Source organism: Camponotus vicinus, unplaced genomic scaffold, assembly GCF_025532165.1.
Source record: "Camponotus vicinus isolate PSW18456_S1 unplaced genomic scaffold, iyCamVici1.0 SCAF_10, whole genome shotgun sequence".
Lineage (NCBI taxonomy): Eukaryota > Metazoa > Arthropoda > Insecta > Hymenoptera > Formicidae > Camponotus > Camponotus vicinus.
This window is the reverse complement of record NW_028141946.1, coordinates 12,397,199-12,418,316: the sequence shown is the minus strand read 5'-3', so window position 1 is coordinate 12,418,316 and position 21,118 is coordinate 12,397,199. Positions and strand designations below refer to the sequence as shown.

General features: G+C 48.4%; 2 protein-coding genes, 1 long non-coding RNA gene and 1 pseudogene across 3 annotated transcripts; 2 read left to right on the top strand and 2 right to left on the bottom strand.

Annotated features, from left to right (window-relative positions):
* Window positions 1-1,233: 1,233 nt before the first annotated feature.
* Window positions 1,234-5,364, bottom strand: LOC145960058 (uncharacterized). Its single transcript, XM_083079329.1, has one exon. It carries the CDS (start codon window positions 5,362-5,364, stop codon window positions 2,557-2,559), a length of 2,808 nt encoding a protein of 935 aa, XP_082935455.1. The 3' UTR covers window positions 1,234-2,556.
* Window positions 5,365-6,767: 1,403 nt separating this feature from the next.
* LOC145960791 (uncharacterized) lies at window positions 6,768-8,625 on the top strand. The gene is made up of 3 exons (XR_014435469.1): window positions 6,768-6,921; window positions 7,179-7,428; window positions 7,498-8,625. It is a non-coding gene; the product is annotated as an uncharacterized LOC145960791 (long non-coding RNA).
* A 991-nt stretch (window positions 8,626-9,616) lies between these two features.
* Window positions 9,617-10,806, top strand: LOC145960057 (uncharacterized; annotated as a pseudogene).
* Window positions 10,807-12,773: 1,967 nt separating this feature from the next.
* LOC145960056 (uncharacterized) lies at window positions 12,774-16,628 on the bottom strand. Its single transcript, XM_083079328.1, has 4 exons — window positions 15,697-16,628; window positions 14,740-15,386; window positions 13,391-14,583; window positions 12,774-13,325 (listed from the first exon to the last, which is right to left on the bottom strand). The coding sequence occupies exons 1-4, from the start codon at window positions 16,626-16,628 to the stop codon at window positions 12,774-12,776; spliced, it is 3,324 nt and encodes a 1,107-aa protein (XP_082935454.1).
* Between the last annotated feature and the right edge of the window lie 4,490 nt (window positions 16,629-21,118).

The following is a 21,118-nucleotide window of genomic DNA, read 5'->3' as shown; positions in this document are numbered from 1 at the left end:
AAAGCGTCGAAGTAGATCGCCTCTTTTCCCTTTTTAGCATACGCCACCCAATGCGTACCTGGTCCCGAAGTGTCATCCAGATTCACAATACCGCTCTCATTGCGACGAACTCGCGCGGGCAGTGCGTCACGCATAAATACACCTCTGAAGTGACGCACACGAACGCGCAAGGCCGCGCGATTCAATTGTTCATTCGTCGTAACGCCAATTGGAATTACAACGTTACTCAATGTTTGCGCGATTTTTTTTTTCTTAACCACGCGTTTTCTCTTTCTCGTGACGCTTCCGCCACGCTTGTAAGGCGCGAGATATAAACCGCGACCTTCCATTGCTCGATTGTGTCGTTGCAGCTCCTCCAATTGTCGACGCGACGCTTTGCCGTCGCTCATTATTTTCGCCACACCGGCCGCTCCACCGATTAACGATCCTAACGCCCCGAGTGCGGGTAACAGCGGTAAGAAGCCGCCGCGTTTCGCTATAGGGAGAATTCGGCTCCTCGTTCTCTTTCTCGTACTCGTTTTCCTCTTGCCGCCACTTCTTCGCGTTCCAGTCATACCCATTCCTAATTTCGTTTTCGCCTTCATAGCTGCCCATACGGCCGATGCCGCTAATCTTTCTCCGAAAGTCGAATCTCCGGCTCGGATACGCTCGAACGCTCTCGCTCCGAGCGTTCGATCCGCGATGTGCCGATCGGCAAGATCGTCGCTTTGCGAATAAGCGATATCGTGCTCGCGACAAGCCGCGTCCAACGGATTAATCCCTCGATCGCCTCGCGCGAGCCGCTTCGCGAGACGAGTACCAGGACCGCAAAACTGATATCCAGGTATATGTAGTTCGAATGGAAGAGTATTTATAGCTTTATTGAGTAAACCTCTACCACCGATGTCCTTCGCGTAATTCATACGATCGTCGTCTTATTTTCTATGCACGCGTAACAATCTTTAATCATCGGTGGCGGACCATCAATGTGATCTCGTTGCCACGGTTGATTATGATGTTTATGACAAAGCCGATATTGCTCCATATCGGGATCGTTCTTCAAATGTACGGGCAATTTTTCCCACAGTTGATCGACGAAGCGGCCATATTTGTCTAGTAAGAGTTTTTTCGGAACGTATTGTAACTGATCGACACTGAGTCCGAGAATATCGGAATCGTTCACCAATAGAATAAACATATCGATTCGTTGTGCGCAGATAACGAATAAATCTATATACCGTTAGTATACTGTTCGCGAGCGAATCCGACAGTGCGTTGATAGGACCGGAAGGTCGTTAAGCGAAAAAAGTGCGCCTCGTTCACACAAAAGACTGACGTTTATTGAAGTCAAAATTAAAAGACAAGTGTTTAGTGCAGTGATTTCGATTATCGAAACAGCGGTGTAACAAAGTGAGCGCGGTTTCGCGAGCGGTATCGCGAGCGGTGTAGAGACACAAGAGCGAGAAAAATGCGTTGTCCAAAGTCGTAAGCGGTCGTGTAATGCGGTTGATCAGCGGTTTGATACAAAGATTGCGGAAAGTCCAAGAGAATAAGCGGTCGTTATAAGCGGTTTTTACTATGCGGAGCGGTTTTAACTGAGCGGTTTGACAAAAAGTGCGAGACTTCGGCTTGCTCGCGTGCGGTGCCCGTTATAAAGGCGAGCGGAATTTTGGGCCCGTTGCGACGTGGCCCAATAAATTTGATTGTTTAGCGGTGACCTCATGGCGCCGCGCGTAATTGGCCGCCGATGAGGCCTGACGTCGGCTTTTTCGCGGTTGCCATGCGCGCAGTCTTTTTAGAACAGCTGATTGGCAATCAGCTGTTCGTGACGTATGGGCGCGCATGCCCGTGCGTCGCGCTGATTTTGTCGACGGTTGACGTTGTTATTGTCACTGTTTATGACACGCGTTTCTTATGCTCCAAAAAAATTGGAGATAATACGAACGATCGAGTTTTTCTGAAAAATAGACATCTCGAGAAGTTTCTCGACGCCCGTTAAATTCGAATTTGCGAATTTACAACATATTGAAAAATGCGGATTTTACTTGCGAATAATTTTTAAGCGAAATGATATTTCGGTTTTCGAACATCCCGCCCGCCTCGTCAGTACGTGACGAAATTTGCGAATGTGTTCGGGCGCGGGCAGGTGTCGCGAACGGTCCGATTGATGAGTTGGTGATAGTGATCATGAATGGAATGCGTGACGTAGTACAAAGACACGTGTCGTTCAGTTTATTCGTGTCTTTCGCGAGAATAGTATCGTGTGAAGTAAAGAGATTTATACAGTGATGAATGATGAGAAAATGTACAGTGAATTTGAGAATAATCTCGCGAGTGCAGTGAAATGTTAACGTGAACGTGAAATTGTGGTGCAAGAGAGAGAACAGAGAAATCAGAGAAAAAAAAAGGACTGATGACGCGGCTCGCGGATCTCGCATAATATCGAATGTGCCTTAATATAATTACATGTGATTAAGCGCGTACGATTCCCGGAATTATGATACCGTGAAACATGATGTGAGTGAATATTATACAATGTGGATGAGACATGAAAGAAAGTTCGGGTTTCGTGAGAGCTCACGAATCCGAGTGCGTTGGAGATGCTGCGGTGTCAGTTCCTGGCAAGAGGATGATCTTCGCGAGTGGCCGAACGAACTCCGAGGATGCTGTGCGCACGGTGACCACGCGTGTCACGCCGTCGTCTCCCGGGTGCAGTGCCGTGATTCGGGCGAGTGGCCACCTGGTTGGAGGTGTTGTCTCCGCCCGCAGGAGGCACAGGTCGCCGACGCTTGGGCCGGTCTCGCTCCTCTGCCATTTCGGTCTGCAGGCCAGCGTCTGAAGATATTCGCGCGACCACCGTTCCCAAAAGTGATCGCGCATTTTTTGAAGAAGCTGCCATCGTGACAGCGTGTTCTCTCTCTCGGTGGCAAGCGACGGCTCGGGGACGGCCAGAAGGGGAGCTCCGATCAGGAAGTGACCGGGTGTGAGTGCCGCCAAGTCGTCCGGATCGTCGGTCAGCGGCTGAAGCGGGCGCGAATTGAGGCACGCCTCCACCTGTGCGAGGAGAGTCGTCATCTCCTCGAAGGTGAGCGTTGCCTCGCCGATAACCCTTCGAAGGTGGTGCTTCGTTGACTTGACGGCTGCCTCCCAGAGCCCGCCAAAGTGAGGAGCTGCGGGCGGGTTAAACCGCCACCTAATGCCGTCTGAAGCTGCTACCTGCGCGATGCGACGGCCGTCGGTAGTTGAGGCTCGGAACATCTCCCGGAGTTCTCGGCTTGCTCCGATGAAGTTGGTCCCGCAGTCCGAGAACACCTCGTGACAGAGACCTCGCCTGGACACGAAGCGACGGAAGGCAGCCAGGAACGCCTCAGCCGTGTAGTCGGAGACGACCTCGAGGTGAACAGCCTTGGAACTAAGACAAACAAATACAGAGATGAAGCCTTTGTTTGCTCGATGGCCGCGCCCCTTGCTGGTCCGGATGAGGATCGGACCGGCGTAGTCGACTCCGGTACGCAAAAATGGACGCGCCGGAGTCACTCGCTCCTGGGGGAGGTTGCCCATCAGTGGCTGCGGTGCGGTGGCTCGCCATCGGGTGCACGTGACGCATCGCTGGATGGACTTCTTGACGATGGCTCGACCTCGCGGGATCCAAAACCGTTGGCGCAGTAGCCCGAGGGTGAGCTGCACTCCTCCATGTAGAGTCCTACGATGGCAGGAGTCCACCAGGAGCCCAGCCATCCAGGAGTCCGGCGGAATGATGATTGGGTGCCGTTCATCGTGAGACAGGACGGCGTGTTTGAGACGGCCTCCGACTCGCATTGTGCCGCTGTCGTCCAGATAGGGGCTCAGCTTGGTGAGCGGACTCCGTGGTGACAAAGCACGTCCTCTGCTCAGTGATGAGACCTCGGTTGTGTAGTGCAGTGCCTGCGAAGTTCGAGCCCATCGTAAAAGTGCGTCTTCGATTTCGCGTGGCTCCAGAGTTTGTGCGACGTCTGTGACGTTGTGCATTTTCCGTGCGATTTTGCGCCAACGAAGACACCAGGCCGTCACCCTGAGTAGCCGGTGCAAGGACGAGAAACGGAGAATGAGTTCTGGCTCGGTGATGGCCTTGACGGAGGTATTGAGCGAGCCGGCGGCTCGTTGCTCCGGCACCTCCAAGTTTGGCAAGACGCAGTCGTTGCTCGGCCAAAGTGCCTTGTCACTCCGCAGCCAGGATGGTCCGGTCCACCAGAGCGGATGGCCGATCAAGTCACCCGGTTGGATTCCTCGGGAGGCGCAGTCGGCCGGATTGTCCTTTCCCGGCACATGCCGCCATCGAGCGTCGGGCAGTTGGACCTGGATCTGTGACACCCTGTTGGCCACGTAGGTCTTCCAGCGGGAGGCATGCCCCTGGATCCAGCTCAGCGCTACCCTGGAGTCAGACCACAGGAAGACTGGCGCTGTGGGCAAACCCAGGAGAGTGCGCGTGTGAGCAGTGAGATTCGTCAGGAGGGTGGCCGCGCACAACTCGAGTCGAGGCAAGGACACCGGCTTCACGGGGGCGACCTTGCCTTTGGCAGCCAGCAGGTGAACTGCGGTGTGCCATTCGGTGGCGGAGCGGAGGTACACCACCGCGGCGTATCCTCGCTCCGAGGCGTCGGCGAACCCATGGAGTTCGGTTTGTGTGTGTGGTCCGTCACTGCCTAACCAGCGAGATACCCTGATCTCGTTCAGGCGCGGAAGATCAGAGAGGAGGTTCTTCCAGGACAGGGCGTCTGCCGACGGAAGAGGAGCGTCCCAGTCCAGCTTCTTCAGCCAGGCGGACTGGATCAAAATTTTAGCTCGCATTGTGACCGGAGTGAGCCACCCTAGAGGATCAAACAGCCGTGCGGTCTCGGACAGAACGCGTCTTTTTGTGAACTCGGTGAAGTGACGCGCTTGCACCGAGAAAGTGAAGTGATCACTGGCCGGGTGCCAGTGGAGGCCCAGTGTAGCGTGGCTTTCGTGGGACCACGAGTGCGGTGAGCTGGTGATCCGGTGTTCTGGTGGGACTCCAGACAGGATACCGAGGTTGTTGGCCCCCCACTTCCTGAGCGGAAACCCGCCCGCCGTGCAAAGACCGCGTAGCTCCCGCTGCAACGTGGTGGCCTCCGAGATGGTGCTTGCTCCGGTGACGACGTCGTCCACGTAAGTATCGCGGCGTAGTGCTACCGCTCTGCGCGGAAATCGCGAACCCTCGTCGTCAGCTAGCTGGTGTAGGGTCCGTATGGCGAGAAATGGCGCGCACGCCAAGCCATACGTGACCGTTCGTAGGCGGTACTCGCGGACGTCGTCGGTGACTCGGTGCCGCCAGAGTATCCGCTGGTGGTCGCGGTCCTCCTGATGGATAAGGATTTGGCGGTACATCTTTTCGATGTCCGTCACAAAGACATAGCGGTGCCAACGCCAACGAAGGAGCACGTCGGCGAGGACTGGCAGGAGGTTGGCGCCCGTCAACAAGTTGACGTTGAGGGACGCGCCCGAGATCGAGAGCTGCGAGCCGTTGAAGACGACCCTGAGCTTCGTTGATGTGCTCGTTTCCCGCAGCACTCCGTGATGCGGTAAGTAGCACTTAGCGGTGTTTTCTTGTTCGGATGAGGTGTTTACGACTTCCATATGTTGCAGGTCTTCATACTCCTGCATGAAGCTGCGGTAAAGATCGCCGAATCGAGCGTCCTTGGAGCAGCGGCGCTCCCTGGCGTTGAGCAGACGTTCGGCCGGCTTGCGGGTCTCGGTGAGAGAGGGCGGTGCTCCAGCGAACGGCAGTCTCACAACGTACCGTCCGGTGCTGGTGCGTGCGTGCTCACGGGTGAAGAGGTCTTCGCACCTCTTCTCTTCGGCGGTGAGAGCGACGGGAGCGGCGGTCTCTTTTTCTTGCTCCCAAAACAGCTGCACCAGGTCGTTCAACTCGTGGTCGATGGAGCACTGGTGCGAGGTATGGCTGCTCTGGAGCGTGGCCTTGTGACCTCCAGACAAGATCCAGCCGAGCGAGGTCCGCTGAGCGATGGGCTCGTCCTTGCGTCCCTTGCGGAGCCCATCTTGAAGTACGGCGGAGTATACGTCTGCGCCGAGCAGTATTTCTATCGGATCTCGATCGAGATACTGCGGATCCGCCAGGGAAAGGCCGCGAATGTGTGGCCAAGTGAAGCTGCTTCGCAAGATGGGTCCCTGGTACGACGAGAGGCGCGGAAGAACGTACGCTAGTACCTGAAGGGTTGCTCCGGTCACCCCAGAGGAGAGGCTCAAGGATAACTTTCCACGCGTTGCTCCGGATGCTCCTCCAATGCCGGCGACGGACATTGAAGAGTGACTTCGCGGCAGACGCAAGCGTTGCGCCAGAGCTTCTGAGACCAGGGAAACTTCTGACCCCTGGTCGATCAGCGCACGGACGGCGTGAGGTCTTCCCAAGTGGTCCGTGATGTTGACGCGTGCGGTGGCGAGAAGGATCGCCTTGCGATCCGATGCGAGTCGCGTGGTGGACAGAGAACTCGCTCCGTCGGATTGTGCGTACGCGTCGTGGAGTAGCGTATGGTGTCGTGACTTGCACGTGAAGCAAGTCTTCACCGACTGACACTTGGCGAGGAAGTGATTGCCAAGGCAGTTGAAGCACAGTTTGTTTGCTTCCACGAAGTTCTTTCTGTCGCTCGCGGTTTTCGACCTGAATTCCGTGCATTGCATAAGGGAGTGCTTGCCCTTGCATGCTGCGCACGTCGAGGAGTCGGATGTGCGCTTCACGAAATGCGATTTCGCGGATTTGGAAGTTCCTCCGGATTTCGCAACGGAGTTCGGATGCACGGCGTTGAGTGTGAGGATCTGCTCGGACATGAAACCCATCAGGACGGCATTACTCGGCGGATCGACGGAACCGCGTATGGAGGACTCCCATTCCATCCGAGTTTGCGGATCGAATCGATCGACGAGCAGGTGATTGAAAAGGTCCATCCCGTGCGTGGCAATGGGCCTATCGATGCTCTCCTGAGCGTTGATGGCAGTCGTGGCGGCGTTATAGAGGCGACTTAGCTCGTCGGCGGTTGCGGCTTTCATCTTTGGCACGGCGGTATAAGCGGTGAAGTTAGCGCGAATGAGTTCCCGTTTGTTCTCGTAATGCGAGCTCAGAATCGTCCACGCCCGCTCATAATTGCCCCCGACAATCGGTAATGACCGGATTAATTTTTCCGCAGGACCTTGTAAGCTGGTACGGAGGTAGTGGAGCTTTTCCACGTCAGAGATAGACGGATTGTCTCCTATAATGGACAGGAAGATGTCGCGAAACGCTGGCCAGTCTCCGTACGCGCCAGAGAACGTCTGGAGCTTTATCCGCGGCAACGATGTCTTGAGCGCGTGCTCCTGGTAAGCCTCGGTCTTCGGCACGCTGGGCGGCTCGCTTTTTAGTTTGTTCGCGTATCCGACTAACGTGCTCCGCTGTGTCACGTAAGTTGACTCCGCAATGTCAATAAAATCAGCTTTTGCGTACTCACTCTCGAGATATTTATCTTTCAGCGCTGTCCTGATGAGTTCGTGCTGGGCCTCAAACTTGTTCCACAGCGTCTCGAGGAGGTGGAGGCGAGCTTGGATGGCTTCGGCGGTGATGTTTGAGACTCCCATCTTGCGCAGATTGTCCACGGAGCGAGACATTCGCCCGTGGACATCATTCTGCGCCTCCAGCAACGCCTTCAAATCGGCACTCATCTTCACTAATTGTCTTTCTGTTCAGGTTCGCGCACTGGACGACACACGTGAATTTCACCCACGAACTGCGGAGGCGGATGTTAATCCGGCTCGAAGGACCAGAAATGTTCGCGAGCGAATCCGACAGTGCGTTGATAGGACCGGAAGGTCGTTAAGCGAAAAAAGTGCGCCTCGTTCACACAAAAGACTGACGTTTATTGAAGTCAAAATTAAAAGACAAGTGTTTAGTGCAGTGATTTCGATTATCGAAACAGCGGTGTAACAAAGTGAGCGCGGTTTCGCGAGCGGTATCGCGAGCGGTGTAGAGACACAAGAGCGAGAAAAATGCGTTGTCCAAAGTCGTAAGCGGTCGTGTAATGCGGTTGATCAGCGGTTTGATACAAAGATTGCGGAAAGTCCAAGAGAATAAGCGGTCGTTATAAGCGGTTTTTACTATGCGGAGCGGTTTTAACTGAGCGGTTTGACAAAAAGTGCGAGACTTCGGCTTGCTCGCGTGCGGTGCCCGTTATAAAGGCGAGCGGAATTTTGGGCCCGTTGCGACGTGGCCCAATAAATTTGATTGTTTAGCGGTGACCTCATGGCGCCGCGCGTAATTGGCCGCCGATGAGGCCTGACGTCGGCTTTTTCGCGGTTGCCATGCGCGCAGTCTTTTTAGAACAGCTGATTGGCAATCAGCTGTTCGTGACGTATGGGCGCGCATGCCCGTGCGTCGCGCTGATTTTGTCGACGGTTGACGTTGTTATTGTCACTGTTTATGACACGCGTTTCTTATGCTCCAAAAAAATTGGAGATAATACGAACGATCGAGTTTTTCTGAAAAATAGACATCTCGAGAAGTTTCTCGACGCCCGTTAAATTCGAATTTGCGAATTTACAACATATTGAAAAATGCGGATTTTACTTGCGAATAATTTTTAAGCGAAATGATATTTCGGTTTTCGAACAATACCGTTTCACAATTTGTCGAGCGCGGACGTCAAAAGTGCGCGATTTTATCACGTCATCGCTGCCGTCATCAATCGAACTAACAACGCGACCGTTCTTCTCTCTTTTTTATCCGTTGTGCGCGCGCGAGTCTGCGCACTGGAGTCGCTCGCGACAACGGATGAAAAATCGTAAAAAAGAGAGAGAGAAACGATGCGTTTCGTGCGTCAATCGATCGCGATAAGAGTGTCGAATATCGACGGTAAAACGAGTTCGATGAATGAGAAACAACGGAAACACGGTTATTTATTACCAACCGCAATTCGTTGCGTAATCTGCGGTCCGTCTAATTGCGGTAAAACAAACGTGTTGATAAGTCTTCTGGAGAGTCCTCACGGCGTGAGATTCGAGAATGTATATGTTTACTCAAAATCGTTACATCAGCCCAAGTATCGATATTTAGAAAAATTATTGAAACCGATGGAAGATATCGGTTATTTTACGTATTCGAACAATACCGACGTCATTTTACCGAGCGAGGCGCTACCGAATTCGATATTCGTGTTCGACGACGTGGCTTGTGATAAACAGGACGCTGTAAGGGAATACTTTGCTATGGGGCGACATGCCAACGTTGATTGTTTCTATCTGTGCCAGTCGTATGCTAAAATACCGAAACATTTGATACGCGATAATGCGAATCTGTTAATACTTTTTAAACAAGATGGCACTAATCTTAAACACATATATAACGATCACGTAAATACCGATATGTCGTATGATGATTTTTACGCGCTGTGTCGCGCGTGTTGGAAATACCGATACGGTTTTCTAGTGATCGACAAAGATAGCGCGTTACGTAACGGTAGATACAGGCGAGGATTCAATGATTACATCGTGCCGTAAGACGTTATAATTATCGCCGTTGTCGTCGCGGCTATCATAGAGAGGGAAAGGGAAAGGAAAAGAGAGAGAAAGAAGGCGAGACGTTGACGAACAACGCGCGATGACGGATGTGGATAGGCGTGAGAAAACCGCGAAAGAGATAGCGAGAACGCGCGCGTCAATTCGCAAGAAGCGCAGAGCATTGAAGACCGGTAAAATGGAGAGTGAGACGGCTTTAGAAACGCGATTCAAACCGATTGTCGAACCGTTGCGTCATATCGCCGAGCGTATGGGAGACGATTCCGCGCGAAAGGAATTGGTGAAACGCGAAATTGTGAGGAAGAACGAGATTGATAACGACAATGGCGAATATGACGATGACGCATTTGCGCAAAGTGTCGGGAAAACGACGATGCGAGAGGAAGAGGAGAACGAAGAAGAAACGGAGAGAGACGCATTACCGTTGCTATCCGCGAAAAATTTGAAGGCTAAACGATTTCAACGTTTGGGCGGTACGTCGGGCGATTCGCCTGTGGCGACTTCCACACCCGCAGGAGCGTCAAATATATCGCCTGCAAAACGGCTTAAGTTCGCAGGAGAAGAATCTTTCGCGGAGCCGCTTGTCGAAGAGGCGTTCGAGACGAGCGACGACGTCTTCGATTCACCCCCCGCAGTATTCGAAACGTCAATCAGACAGTCTCTGCGATCTCCTCGAGGACGGGATCTCTTACGCAGTCAATTAGGTCCGTTGGCGCGAAGATACGTAGGTACACTTCTCAGCGGTATATCGAGCGAATTCGATCACGTTTACGGGGTTTACTTTTCCGACACCGGCACTATGCTTGGAAATAAACGATTCGACGTAGGCGCGATGCGATATTTATAGATGGAGTCAAATATGTCGGTACTCCTGGTCTGTTCGAATTGATCTTCAAGAGAATTCCCGACGATCTCAAGTATACAGAGAGAGACAAAGCGGCGTATAAGAGTATACTGCTGCAAACTAATGCTCATAGACGCGAACATAATACTCGTTTGCCGGTATTAGGAAATAAGGGATACAAATACAAGCATGTTATAGCGCCGATTTTACAAATGGACAATCCGAGAAAAAGAATCGGCGGAGGTCGCGTACCATCCGTCATGCGCGTGACAAACGATACCGTGGATTATGTTCATTGGGACAATCCGAATGAATTGGTGGATCGTCTTCGATTGCTAGACGCTTCTCGTCGAGCTGGCAACAACGCTCACGACAACGAAATCTTATCGATAATCGAGGAGCTTCGCGAAGCGGGCGCGATACTGTGAGATATTACGTCGAGACAGCGGCAAGCGCGCACGCGTACAACAACGAAATTTTATCGATAATCGAGGAGCTTCGCGAAGCGGGTGCAATACTGTGAGATATCACGTCGAGACAGCGGCAAGCGCGCACGCGTTATTCGACCGCGCGATGCCTGTAAACAAATTCGGCGTATCATTACAAAAAAAACGCGAACACGGTTATAGCGGTAAATTACGCGCGAGTGTAGAATCTCTACGAAATTACGTGCGCAATAACGCGCTGTGTCTGAGCATTTCCAACAACGACGCCTCTTCCTCCACGCATTACGACGCTCGAAATTTCAAGATACAGCGAGTAGCCTGGCCGATCGATGACGACGACGTGACGAGCAAGAAATACGTCGCGCGTATTATACGCGACGCGCAAACGGAAGAAGGAAAACAGCGCGAGAATATAAGATCTCTAATAACGAAACCAGAGAACAGCGCGAACTCGTCAACGAAGGATCTGTACGCGAAGATCGACACTGTTCAGAATGCCGCGAATGAAAGTACGCGTTCTCTGAAAAACGAAATTTCTCAAATTTTCACGAAAGAGAACGCTCTCGAGAGTCGACTACAAACGCTCGAGAATTTGCAGGCGCTCGTCGCGACGAAAATCGAGGTCGCTAAGCGAATAAGCGATTTAGAAAAGTTTGTCGAGACGACTAAAAACTCGTTAAATAAAGCATCGCAGGATCTGAAGATTTCGACGACGCAAATGGTGCGGAACGAAGTATTGCATCTAAAGAAAAACATAAACAAATTAGCGCGAAAAATAACTACGACGACGACGATTCCTAAAACGAGCAAATCAAGCGCGATAGTTATTAAAGAGGATGATAACATTACGAATAAAGGTCAACAGTCTAAAAAAGGGTAACAAAAAAGAGAGAGAGAGAGTTAATGAAATGAGTGCCGCGAAACGAAAACTCGTAAATGAACTGCACGCACCTGCGAGAAAGAACTTCCCCCGCCGACGCGTCATCGTACGCGAATACGATGATTTGTGGCAAGCGGATGTCGTCGAAATGCGTCCTTACGCTAGACACAATAGAGGTTACAATTACATACTCACTATTATCGACGTTCTAAGTAAATATGCGTGGGCGATACCACTTAAGAAAAAAAGCGGCATCGAAGTTACTCGAGCTCTCTCAAGTGTAACACGTGCTTCCAAACGCTATCCGAGAAACCTGCAAACTGACAAAGGAAAGGAGTTCTATAACGCTGAGATGCGCGGATTCATAGAAAAACATGGAATCAATCACTACTCAACTTCGGTGCTAAAAGCCTCGATCGTCGAACGTTTCAATCGCACACTCAAAAATTCCATGTGGAAGTATTTCACGTTGAACGGAACGTACAAGTGGCTCGACGCGCTACCGCATCTAATATCTGAGTACAACGCTCGTAAACATCGAACTATTGGGATGCGTCCAATCGACGTGACGCCCGCTCGAGTGTCGAAACTCCTATCGACGGTGTACAGCCGCCCGAAGATCGCCGCTCCGGAAAAATTTCGACCGAACGATCCCGTGCGCGTGAGCAAGTACAAAACACTTTTCGAGAAGGGATACACGCCGAACTGGACCACGGAGATCTTTCGCGTAGCTGAAGTTCGAAAGACGAATCCTGTGACGTACATGCTGACAGATTCACGCGGCGAACCGATAGCCGGAGGATTCTACGAGTACGAATTGCAACGAGTCTCCGATCCCGACGTGTATCTCGTCGAAAGAATATTACGTCAGAAGGGTAATATGGCGCTCGTAAAGTGGTTGGGAATGGACAAATCGCATAATTCTTGGATAAATAAAACTAACATATTGTAATACGTTATAATAATAAATATACTTTATGTGCAAATAGTGAAATAAAAGAAAAAAGATACATTGTGTATATATTTACAAACTATCAACTCGCTCGCTCGCTCGCGATCATTTTTTTTCTTACAGAGGTATCTTATAATGTCCCCACGGTAAAGTGTCGACTGAATCGGGTATAACATAACGTTTATCGTCATACGGGCTGAGCGCAATTTTCGTCTCGCGGACAGTATACATCTCGTGTAATTTCGATCTCAAACACGACTGTTCGCGAATCATTTCGATCTCGCGTTTCAAACAGCGCGTATAATCGTCAAATGTCAACGTTTTCACAACGACGCCTCTCTTCACTCCTTTACTCTTTTTAGTATCGCTTTTACCCTCGACTCGCAACGCATACATTTTCGCTCTGAGTCCTACGAATTCTAACATGAGAGCGCCGTTATTCTCATCTTTCATCAAACCGAGAACCTTCTTATTCGCGCGCGGCATACCGTAAGGATTGTCGTCGACATAATCGCTCGTATCGAATTTATCAATGTCGTATCTCATTTGTTCGTACGCGTCTTCGCATTCGATACTATACACGAAACTATCCGTATCGGTATATAATATTCTACACTTATCGCCGTAGAGCGGCAACATGTATTCGTAGTGAAAAGCATACAAGCGAATCTTAGATATATCGAGAATAGACATGCCGACGTAAATCGGTTTGTTAATTTTCGCTTACAATTTACGCAATTCCAGCATGAGGCCATGAGAGTCTCCGAGAATACGCTTCTACTGTGAAAATTCGGTTTAGAGATCAACGCTTCGGCTCCATATCGCCCATCCCATTTAGTCACAAGTCTAACATCCACGCGATTACGCACGTTCTCCATAGTTTTACCGAAGACGGCGTTGTTCATCAACTTGTATAAATTTTTCTCAAAATCGTTACTCGCATTAGTACGTAAACGCGTATTAAATTCCACGTATCCGCGTAACCACGGCGACTGTAAAAAACGCAACGCTCGATGAATCTTTGTCAAATGCAGACCGTGACGAATGCACTGCTGCAAATTACGATAATGCGTGATGTATCGACGCTTATCGTATAGCGTAGCTAGAAGCTTGCTCCGCCGCTTTCCGGGCGGCGTGTCGCGTATCGAACAAAACGGTAAATCGGCGTGGGTGTCGTGCGCATTAGTCGGATAATCTAGATCGACCTCCAGAATATAACCAACGGGCGAATCCTCCGCTATAGAGTTTACATCGAGATTCTCAAAATCTCTAACCCACTCGAATTGCTTATAGGGTAACGATTGACACATCGCCCAACCGTACAAATTATTAATATCTAAATACATCAGATAGATCGACGGTTGCGACAAATCGAACGCGCTCATGTATTTGTTGTTCGCGCGAGCGTACCTATTCGAACACTGACTGAGACCGCCGCGTATTCCGCGCTCCACAAACATCATCATGTCAATATCGGTGAGTAGCTCGAAACGGATTCCGCTGTATTTCAGCATCGCATCCCACGTGTATCCCGGCAACGTGAAATAATACGCGGGATCTAAACCGTAACTCTCCAGACAAGCGGCGCGAAAATTTTCGAACACGTCTGCGAGTAAAAGAACATCGGTCTTTAGATAGAGATCGCTGTAATCGCCCAACGTTTCGATGCGAAATCGCTCCCAAACGCGAATCGCGTGGGCATAATCGTTTTCAGATACAATGTCGTCAATCAACGAGCTGTAGAAGGAATCGCGCGGCGGAAGACGCGTCTCTCGCAATCTCTCGATGCTATCGATATACTCGTACGGAAATACGCCCTTGCGCGTGAGAAGTTTAAAGTCGTCGTCGACGAGACGGTGAAATTCGCCTCGCGTGATCGTCAACTTACTCTCGTCGAGATACGACGTTAGTTTTTCGAGACTAGCGTCTAAAAATTTGAACGAATCCACAAATCGTAATTTAACGCATCTAGAACGTATAGAGCTTCCGTCGCTTCGCTTATCGGTCGTCGTCGCGGTATCTTAAACGTTCTTCGTGAAAGCTATATACGATTCCTTCGTTACCGGCAACAACTCGACGCTACCGGGATAAGCATTAGCCACATCTCTAATAATAAAATGCGCGTCGTAACCCGACAGATTATGAAAAAACACGGGTATAACATGAGAATCCTTGTAATTCAAATTACAATTAGAATGCGCCGAACCTCTGAAACGGCCGGTCAAATGACAATGAACGCGCACGCGAATGTCTCCCACCTCAAACGATCTATCGCACACGTGACAGCGTGTCGCGCTCGCGAATCTCTCGCATTCTTCGGGCGTAAGATCCACCATCGGTACCGCGGTATCGAGAATGATCTTCGCGCGCTGCGCCAATTCGTGCAACTCGCGCACGAACCACGCGACGCATCTCTCGCCGCGATAAGATCTGTACGCCGACGCGGCATCGTCGAAGGAGCAGCGCGTGTAATAACCTACACTGTGAACTTTATGATGTTGAGTGATAATCGTGTTCGCGGTTCTCCTCCTCTCACTTCCATCTTTCTTCTCCAGCACGCATTCCAAATCGGCATACACCACGAACGGAATTCGTTCCTTTCTCGAAAAATTATCGAACGTCAACCACTTATCGTCCTCGCTGGGAAGAACGATCGCGCAATCGTTCAGTTTCTCGTAGTCCGCGCTATGCGCAATCAACTTCTCGTTCGTGTAAAAATAATGCATGCACCTACGAAAGAAAAAAATACAATGAAATAGACATTAGATCGATATTTCATTACCGAACTATTTTTTACAATCAAAAAACTCACCTATCGCACACGTACGTCTTGTTTCGTCGTCTGCTCACTTGCGCGCCGACTAAACGAGAGAGATTCTTAACGCAAGCGAAATGTCCAATCTCATTGTCTTCGCGCGTCGTATCGCTCAAATACAGCAGATTAACGTGTCTCTCCCTCTATCGATTCGTCAAACGAAGAGGAACGATACAAATTCTGCTGTCACCGTTCTTCCCGCGTCTTCTCTCTCCGACGGTATACACGTTCACCGATATCTCGTTCAATCGTTCAAATCGTCCGATTCCATTTAAAGTCATAGGTAACTCGCAAGCCTCCAGTTTCAACACCGTGGAATAATGCGGATATCGCGAACTTCTCTCACTATTTCGATTAACGGGATACAAAGCGGCGATCACCGACCACGCGAAACACGCCTCATCGTTAGTTCGGACGTTAACCACCGCTCTCTTCATCTGAATTTCCCGCGGAACTCGCACGTAACAACCCGCGCGCATAGGATTATATCTATTCACGTTCACCGTTAAATCGAGTATGCGCGACAAGGCCCATCCGCTATCGCGTTCTTGAAATTCCTCCAAAGACGTCATAATATCGTCGATGACGCGATTGTCGTACCACTCGCGCAAATCCGTCGCGGGCAAAAGTGAATGATTTCTCGTGGCGATAGTCTTAACGGCGATCTCATCACCCGATACGAATTCTCCGTTAAAAATCGTATTCACTTTAACGCTATGACATCGACCCATAACGTCTCGCACGCGACGAAGCACGGTATCCCTAGCGTCCTCGAGAAATCGTAAAGGTTCAATATAATCTAGATTAATCACCGCGCCGGTCAACACGCGTCTCTTGAAAGCCGTATCGACTTCGGTCCACGTGAATCCCGCGCGCGACTCGACTTCACCGCCATCCCCGTCCTCGCTCTCGCGTCTCTCGACACCCGCGCCCTCGCGCTCGAAGCGTCTCCGCAAATGATTCCTCGCACCGATCACTCGTAGAATTCGAGCGACCAAGGAAAAAATCGCTCCCGTCGAAACTCGCCGTCGCGCATCTCGACATCTCTCGCGCAATGTCGCGAGACACTCGTCACATCGTCTCACCCACGCGCGATAATCGTCCGTCGTAGCGACTTCGCGCACGCTCTCGAGCACTCGACGTTCTTCTTCGCGCATGGCTGCGTCCTCTCCCGCAAAAATCGTCGCGTTTATTTTATACGTTCGTTCGAACGATAAAGATGACACTCGAAACCGCGAAAAAAAAAACGGAACAAATCACTCGGAACCGCGAAAAAAAAACGGAATAAATCAGCACTACGTATCCAAGGGAAAACGACTAATCTATCGACGATACCGCATTCGTCCGAGATTCACTCGTTATCGCGCACGCACGCGTATCTCGAGGAAAAAAAACAAACGGTGAATTTCAGGATGTAAGATGCATACGCGATATGATATTACTAAGAATAAGCTATATATAAGGCTTAGCGATAATAATTTCTAATTAGTAACATACGAATAACGAAAAGTGCCACTACTATTAAAGGCATGTCAATTACTTCTGAGACGGATTCCGAAAAAGACCCGTTCGACGAACATTGTACGCGTATGCATACGACGAAATTTCCATTAACCGATTTAAGCAAAAACGCGATAGGTAAAAAATTAATGGAGTCTTGTTCCACGAAAACAGCATGTAGTCCTCTCGAGAGATTAATAGTACCGAAGAGAATTTGCAATGTAACGAAATATTACCTGCATCGTCAATATCAGGATCGTCGCAACATAACGACCGAACGGATACTCGAAACGTGCATAAGCACGCACGCGAGAGCAGCGAATTACAACTTCATGCTATTGATAGATCGTCCGTATATAAGCGAGAAAAAATACGAAAATGCCGAAATTCCGTATCTACCGGAGTACGAGGACGGCGCATGGTTGTCGTGCCAGCGGGACAACAGGAAAAGCTGTATAAAAATTTAAACGTCGATCGTGAAAATCACACAGGTAAAGTAGCGCATTATTATAAAATTAACTAAAACTGTAAATACTCATATAGAGTGTTTAGATGCGGACATCGACAGCGACGACGAACCGTGAATAGATTGGACGACGAATCAAATCGCGCTGTGCGAAGAAAAAAAGTTGCAATGTGACGAAGTATTACCCGCATCGCCGATACTGGGACCGTCGCAACATAACGATCGAACGAATACTCGAGACGAGCGTAAGTGCGCGCGCGAGAATGGCGAATTACAACTTCGTGCTAATGATAGATCGTCCGTATATATAAGCGAAAAAAAAGTACGGAAAGGTAAGTAACGCATTATTATAAAAAAGGTAGATTACGCACGCAATGTCGTTCATTAACTAAAACTGTAGATACTCATATGGAGTGTTTAGACGCGGATATCGACAGCGACGACGAACCGTGGATAGATTGGACGACGAATCAAATGGTGTGGAAAAGACGTTTTCAACCATTAAACACGCTGTGCGAATTAGCGATCCACGCTTTTTTCAAGAACCGCATTGTTTTGGACGATTCGGATATCAATACTTTACCCACAATCTTACAACGAGATATATGGAACGCTTGGCGGAAGCTGCTAAACGCGGAGGTCGTACTCATGCGTACGCGAGGTTACGCTACAAATTGGGAAAGATGGTACCGCAACATCGTTCAATCGTCATTCAGGACAACGTGAAAAGACGTCTTTATTCGACAAACACGCTATGCGAATTAGCGATCCGCACTTTTTTTCAAGAACCGTATTAAATAGCTAAGAAACCGAAAGATAAAGCGAGCATTGATCTAATAAAATAATAAAAAATAAAAAAATATTTTACTCGAAATTCGTCATTCTTCTCGTATTATTATTGTCCGCTTCCATCTCTCTCCCGCTCTCAACGTGCATAAAAAAATATAATACGCACGATTCGTATCTAAGACCTAAAAAATATACTTATTGTCGAATAAATACGCCGTATTGTTATCGGCTTCCGTCTCTCTCTCTCTCCCTTCCTCTTACAGAAGTCTCTCTCGCACGCGCTAACGAACCGGCGGCGGCGGGAACTCGCCGCTCGTCGTCTCCCCCTCGCCCCACCCTTCGCCGCGCGCCCGTCCTCTCGCGCGAACCGTTCGCCCGTACCCGCCGGCTACGTAAAATTTCACTTTTTTTCTTAGGCGACAACCACGACGATGTTGGACGGGTTGCGTCCGGGCGGCGCGAGCGAGAGAGGCGCGCCCGTCGTCCTCTCGCGCGCGACGTCACGGCGTTTACCCACCCGACGGCTACGTAGAATTTTGCATTTTTATTACCAACATAGTGGATAGAGAGAAATTCCCCCCCCGCGCGGCGCATGCGCCGCGCGGTTCCCCAGCTTCGCGCTGGGGAAATCTATTTTTAGAATTAATTGAGTTAGAACCAACATAGCCCCCCTACTACTGCCGACTCCTACGCCGCCGATTCTGTCGCCCTCGATTGCGATGGCGGTTCCGACTGCTCACGCCTCTTTCTCTTCGCAGCCATCGTTGCCATCGCACAAAATCACTGCGTGTCCGTTTATCCCGGACGAGCCCCCAAAATGTTGCGTCCGCGGGGCGAGGGCTTCGAGATATATCGAAGTGCGCGTACTACGCTATCGGACACTCGCGGGTCGCGTGAAATAACTAAACACTTTTAAGAACAACGTGAAACTTTATTGCGGAACACAGAACACACACAACAACGGATTATAAGGAACACGATAACGATTAGTAAACGCGTCCACTCAGCTTAACAGCTGGCTCCAGACTCAAATGACGGCTGCTGCCATCAACAATTCCTTGGCAACGAGATCTTCCTTTTTGAAGACAGACTCTACCGCGACTTAAACCAGGGACGTAACAATACGTATTAGTTAACCATTTCTTTCTCAGTCATGTATTCATGAATAAAATTTGATAATCAAGAATGCCTCATAACTCTTTCGAAGAAAGTGAAAATTGTTCAAGGCAAAATTTGTTTGATTAAAATAAAGGGATCGTCATATCAAGGTTATTTATTAAATACTGATGGTAAGTTAATTGTAATAACCTCTAAATATAACCTATTAATAAGTTTTATAGAACATATAGTTTGAACAGATAAATATTTTTTTTAATTTTTAGTTATATTTATTATTATTATTATGCCAATATATTTTACATATACTTTCTCACTAAATTTTAATTATTAATTTTTAGATTTATATGAAACTTTGCAAAAGAAGCTGAACGATGTAAATAACGTAAATAATATAGAAACTGAATCGACATCATCGTCATCATTTGATCAAATTCGAATTTCCGATGCTGTAAAAAATACTGGTTAGTCGACCTATTTCGAAAACACCACCATCTATAGAAAATCAAATTGACAAGCGTTTAACTGCAATTCATCAAAATTCATTAACCAGTTCTAATTCATCCATTGAAAGTAGTACGCCTAGTGGTGCAACTGAAATTGTGGAATTTATCGGAGATGATTGGCTACAATTCTCAAATTAAATGTCTCAAGAAAAAATATTGCATCTAATGCTGAAGAACAAGTTATCGGAAATTTTGATGAAATAACCGAAAATGAGCAAAAATTTCGTGATTATATTGCAGATTTATCGTTACAAAAAGATATTAAATCTAGCATTCTTGAAGAAACTGTCTCTCAAGAAATCAATAACACAAAGATTAGTAATGAAAATGAAAGTAAGAATTCAGATTATATACTGAGCAGTAGTATTAGTACAATAAATAGAACAAAATCTGATGTAAGTGACAGTTTGAATCTTCCCATTAATAATGATACATTTCCGGTTGATATTCGTGACATTTACGTACCTGCTTCAAAAATCGAGAATGCAGATTATTCACTCAAACAATATTTTTGCCCGTATTGTAAAAAACTGCAAAAAAGTTTGTTCGACATTTGGAACTGAAACATAAAAATGTACCAAATGTCCAAAAATTTATACATTTTCCAAAAGGCAATCTAGAACGACGCAAAATTATTGAAAAAATTCGAAAATATGGGAATTATCTTCATAACACTGATGCTGATTTAAATACAGGAGTTCTTATAGCTTGTCGACGTCCTCAAGCAAAATTTAAAAGTACCGCCGAAAACTGCGTGTGTTGCAATCATTGCAAAGGATTTTTTTCTAAAAAGACTTTAAGGATACATTACAAAAATTGTAACCCAGTTCACGAGAAAGGTCAAAAGAGTCAACTCATAAAAGGCAAACAGTTTAATGGGATATATACATTGTCGTGCTAACAATGTGATGCGTCGAAAAGTTTTTCCATCATTTCAAGATGATGATGTTTCAAGATCAATTAAATACGATAAACTTCTCATTTTATTTGGGAATAAATTATGCAACACATACACGCTTCCTCATCAATACGATATGATTAGAAATTATTTACGGCTTCTTGGTCGTTTTAAATTAACAATCAAAAAAATTAACAAAAAAAAATTGATTTTGCATCCGTTTTTTTATGTGAGGAAGCTATGGAAATTCTTCAAAAAGGATTTGATCTTAATGCATGGAAATTAACGGAAGGCAGTCTTATTCTCGTTCAGATGTTTAATTGACGAAGAGCTGGTGAAATTGAAAGACTCTCCATGAAAACTATGAAAATC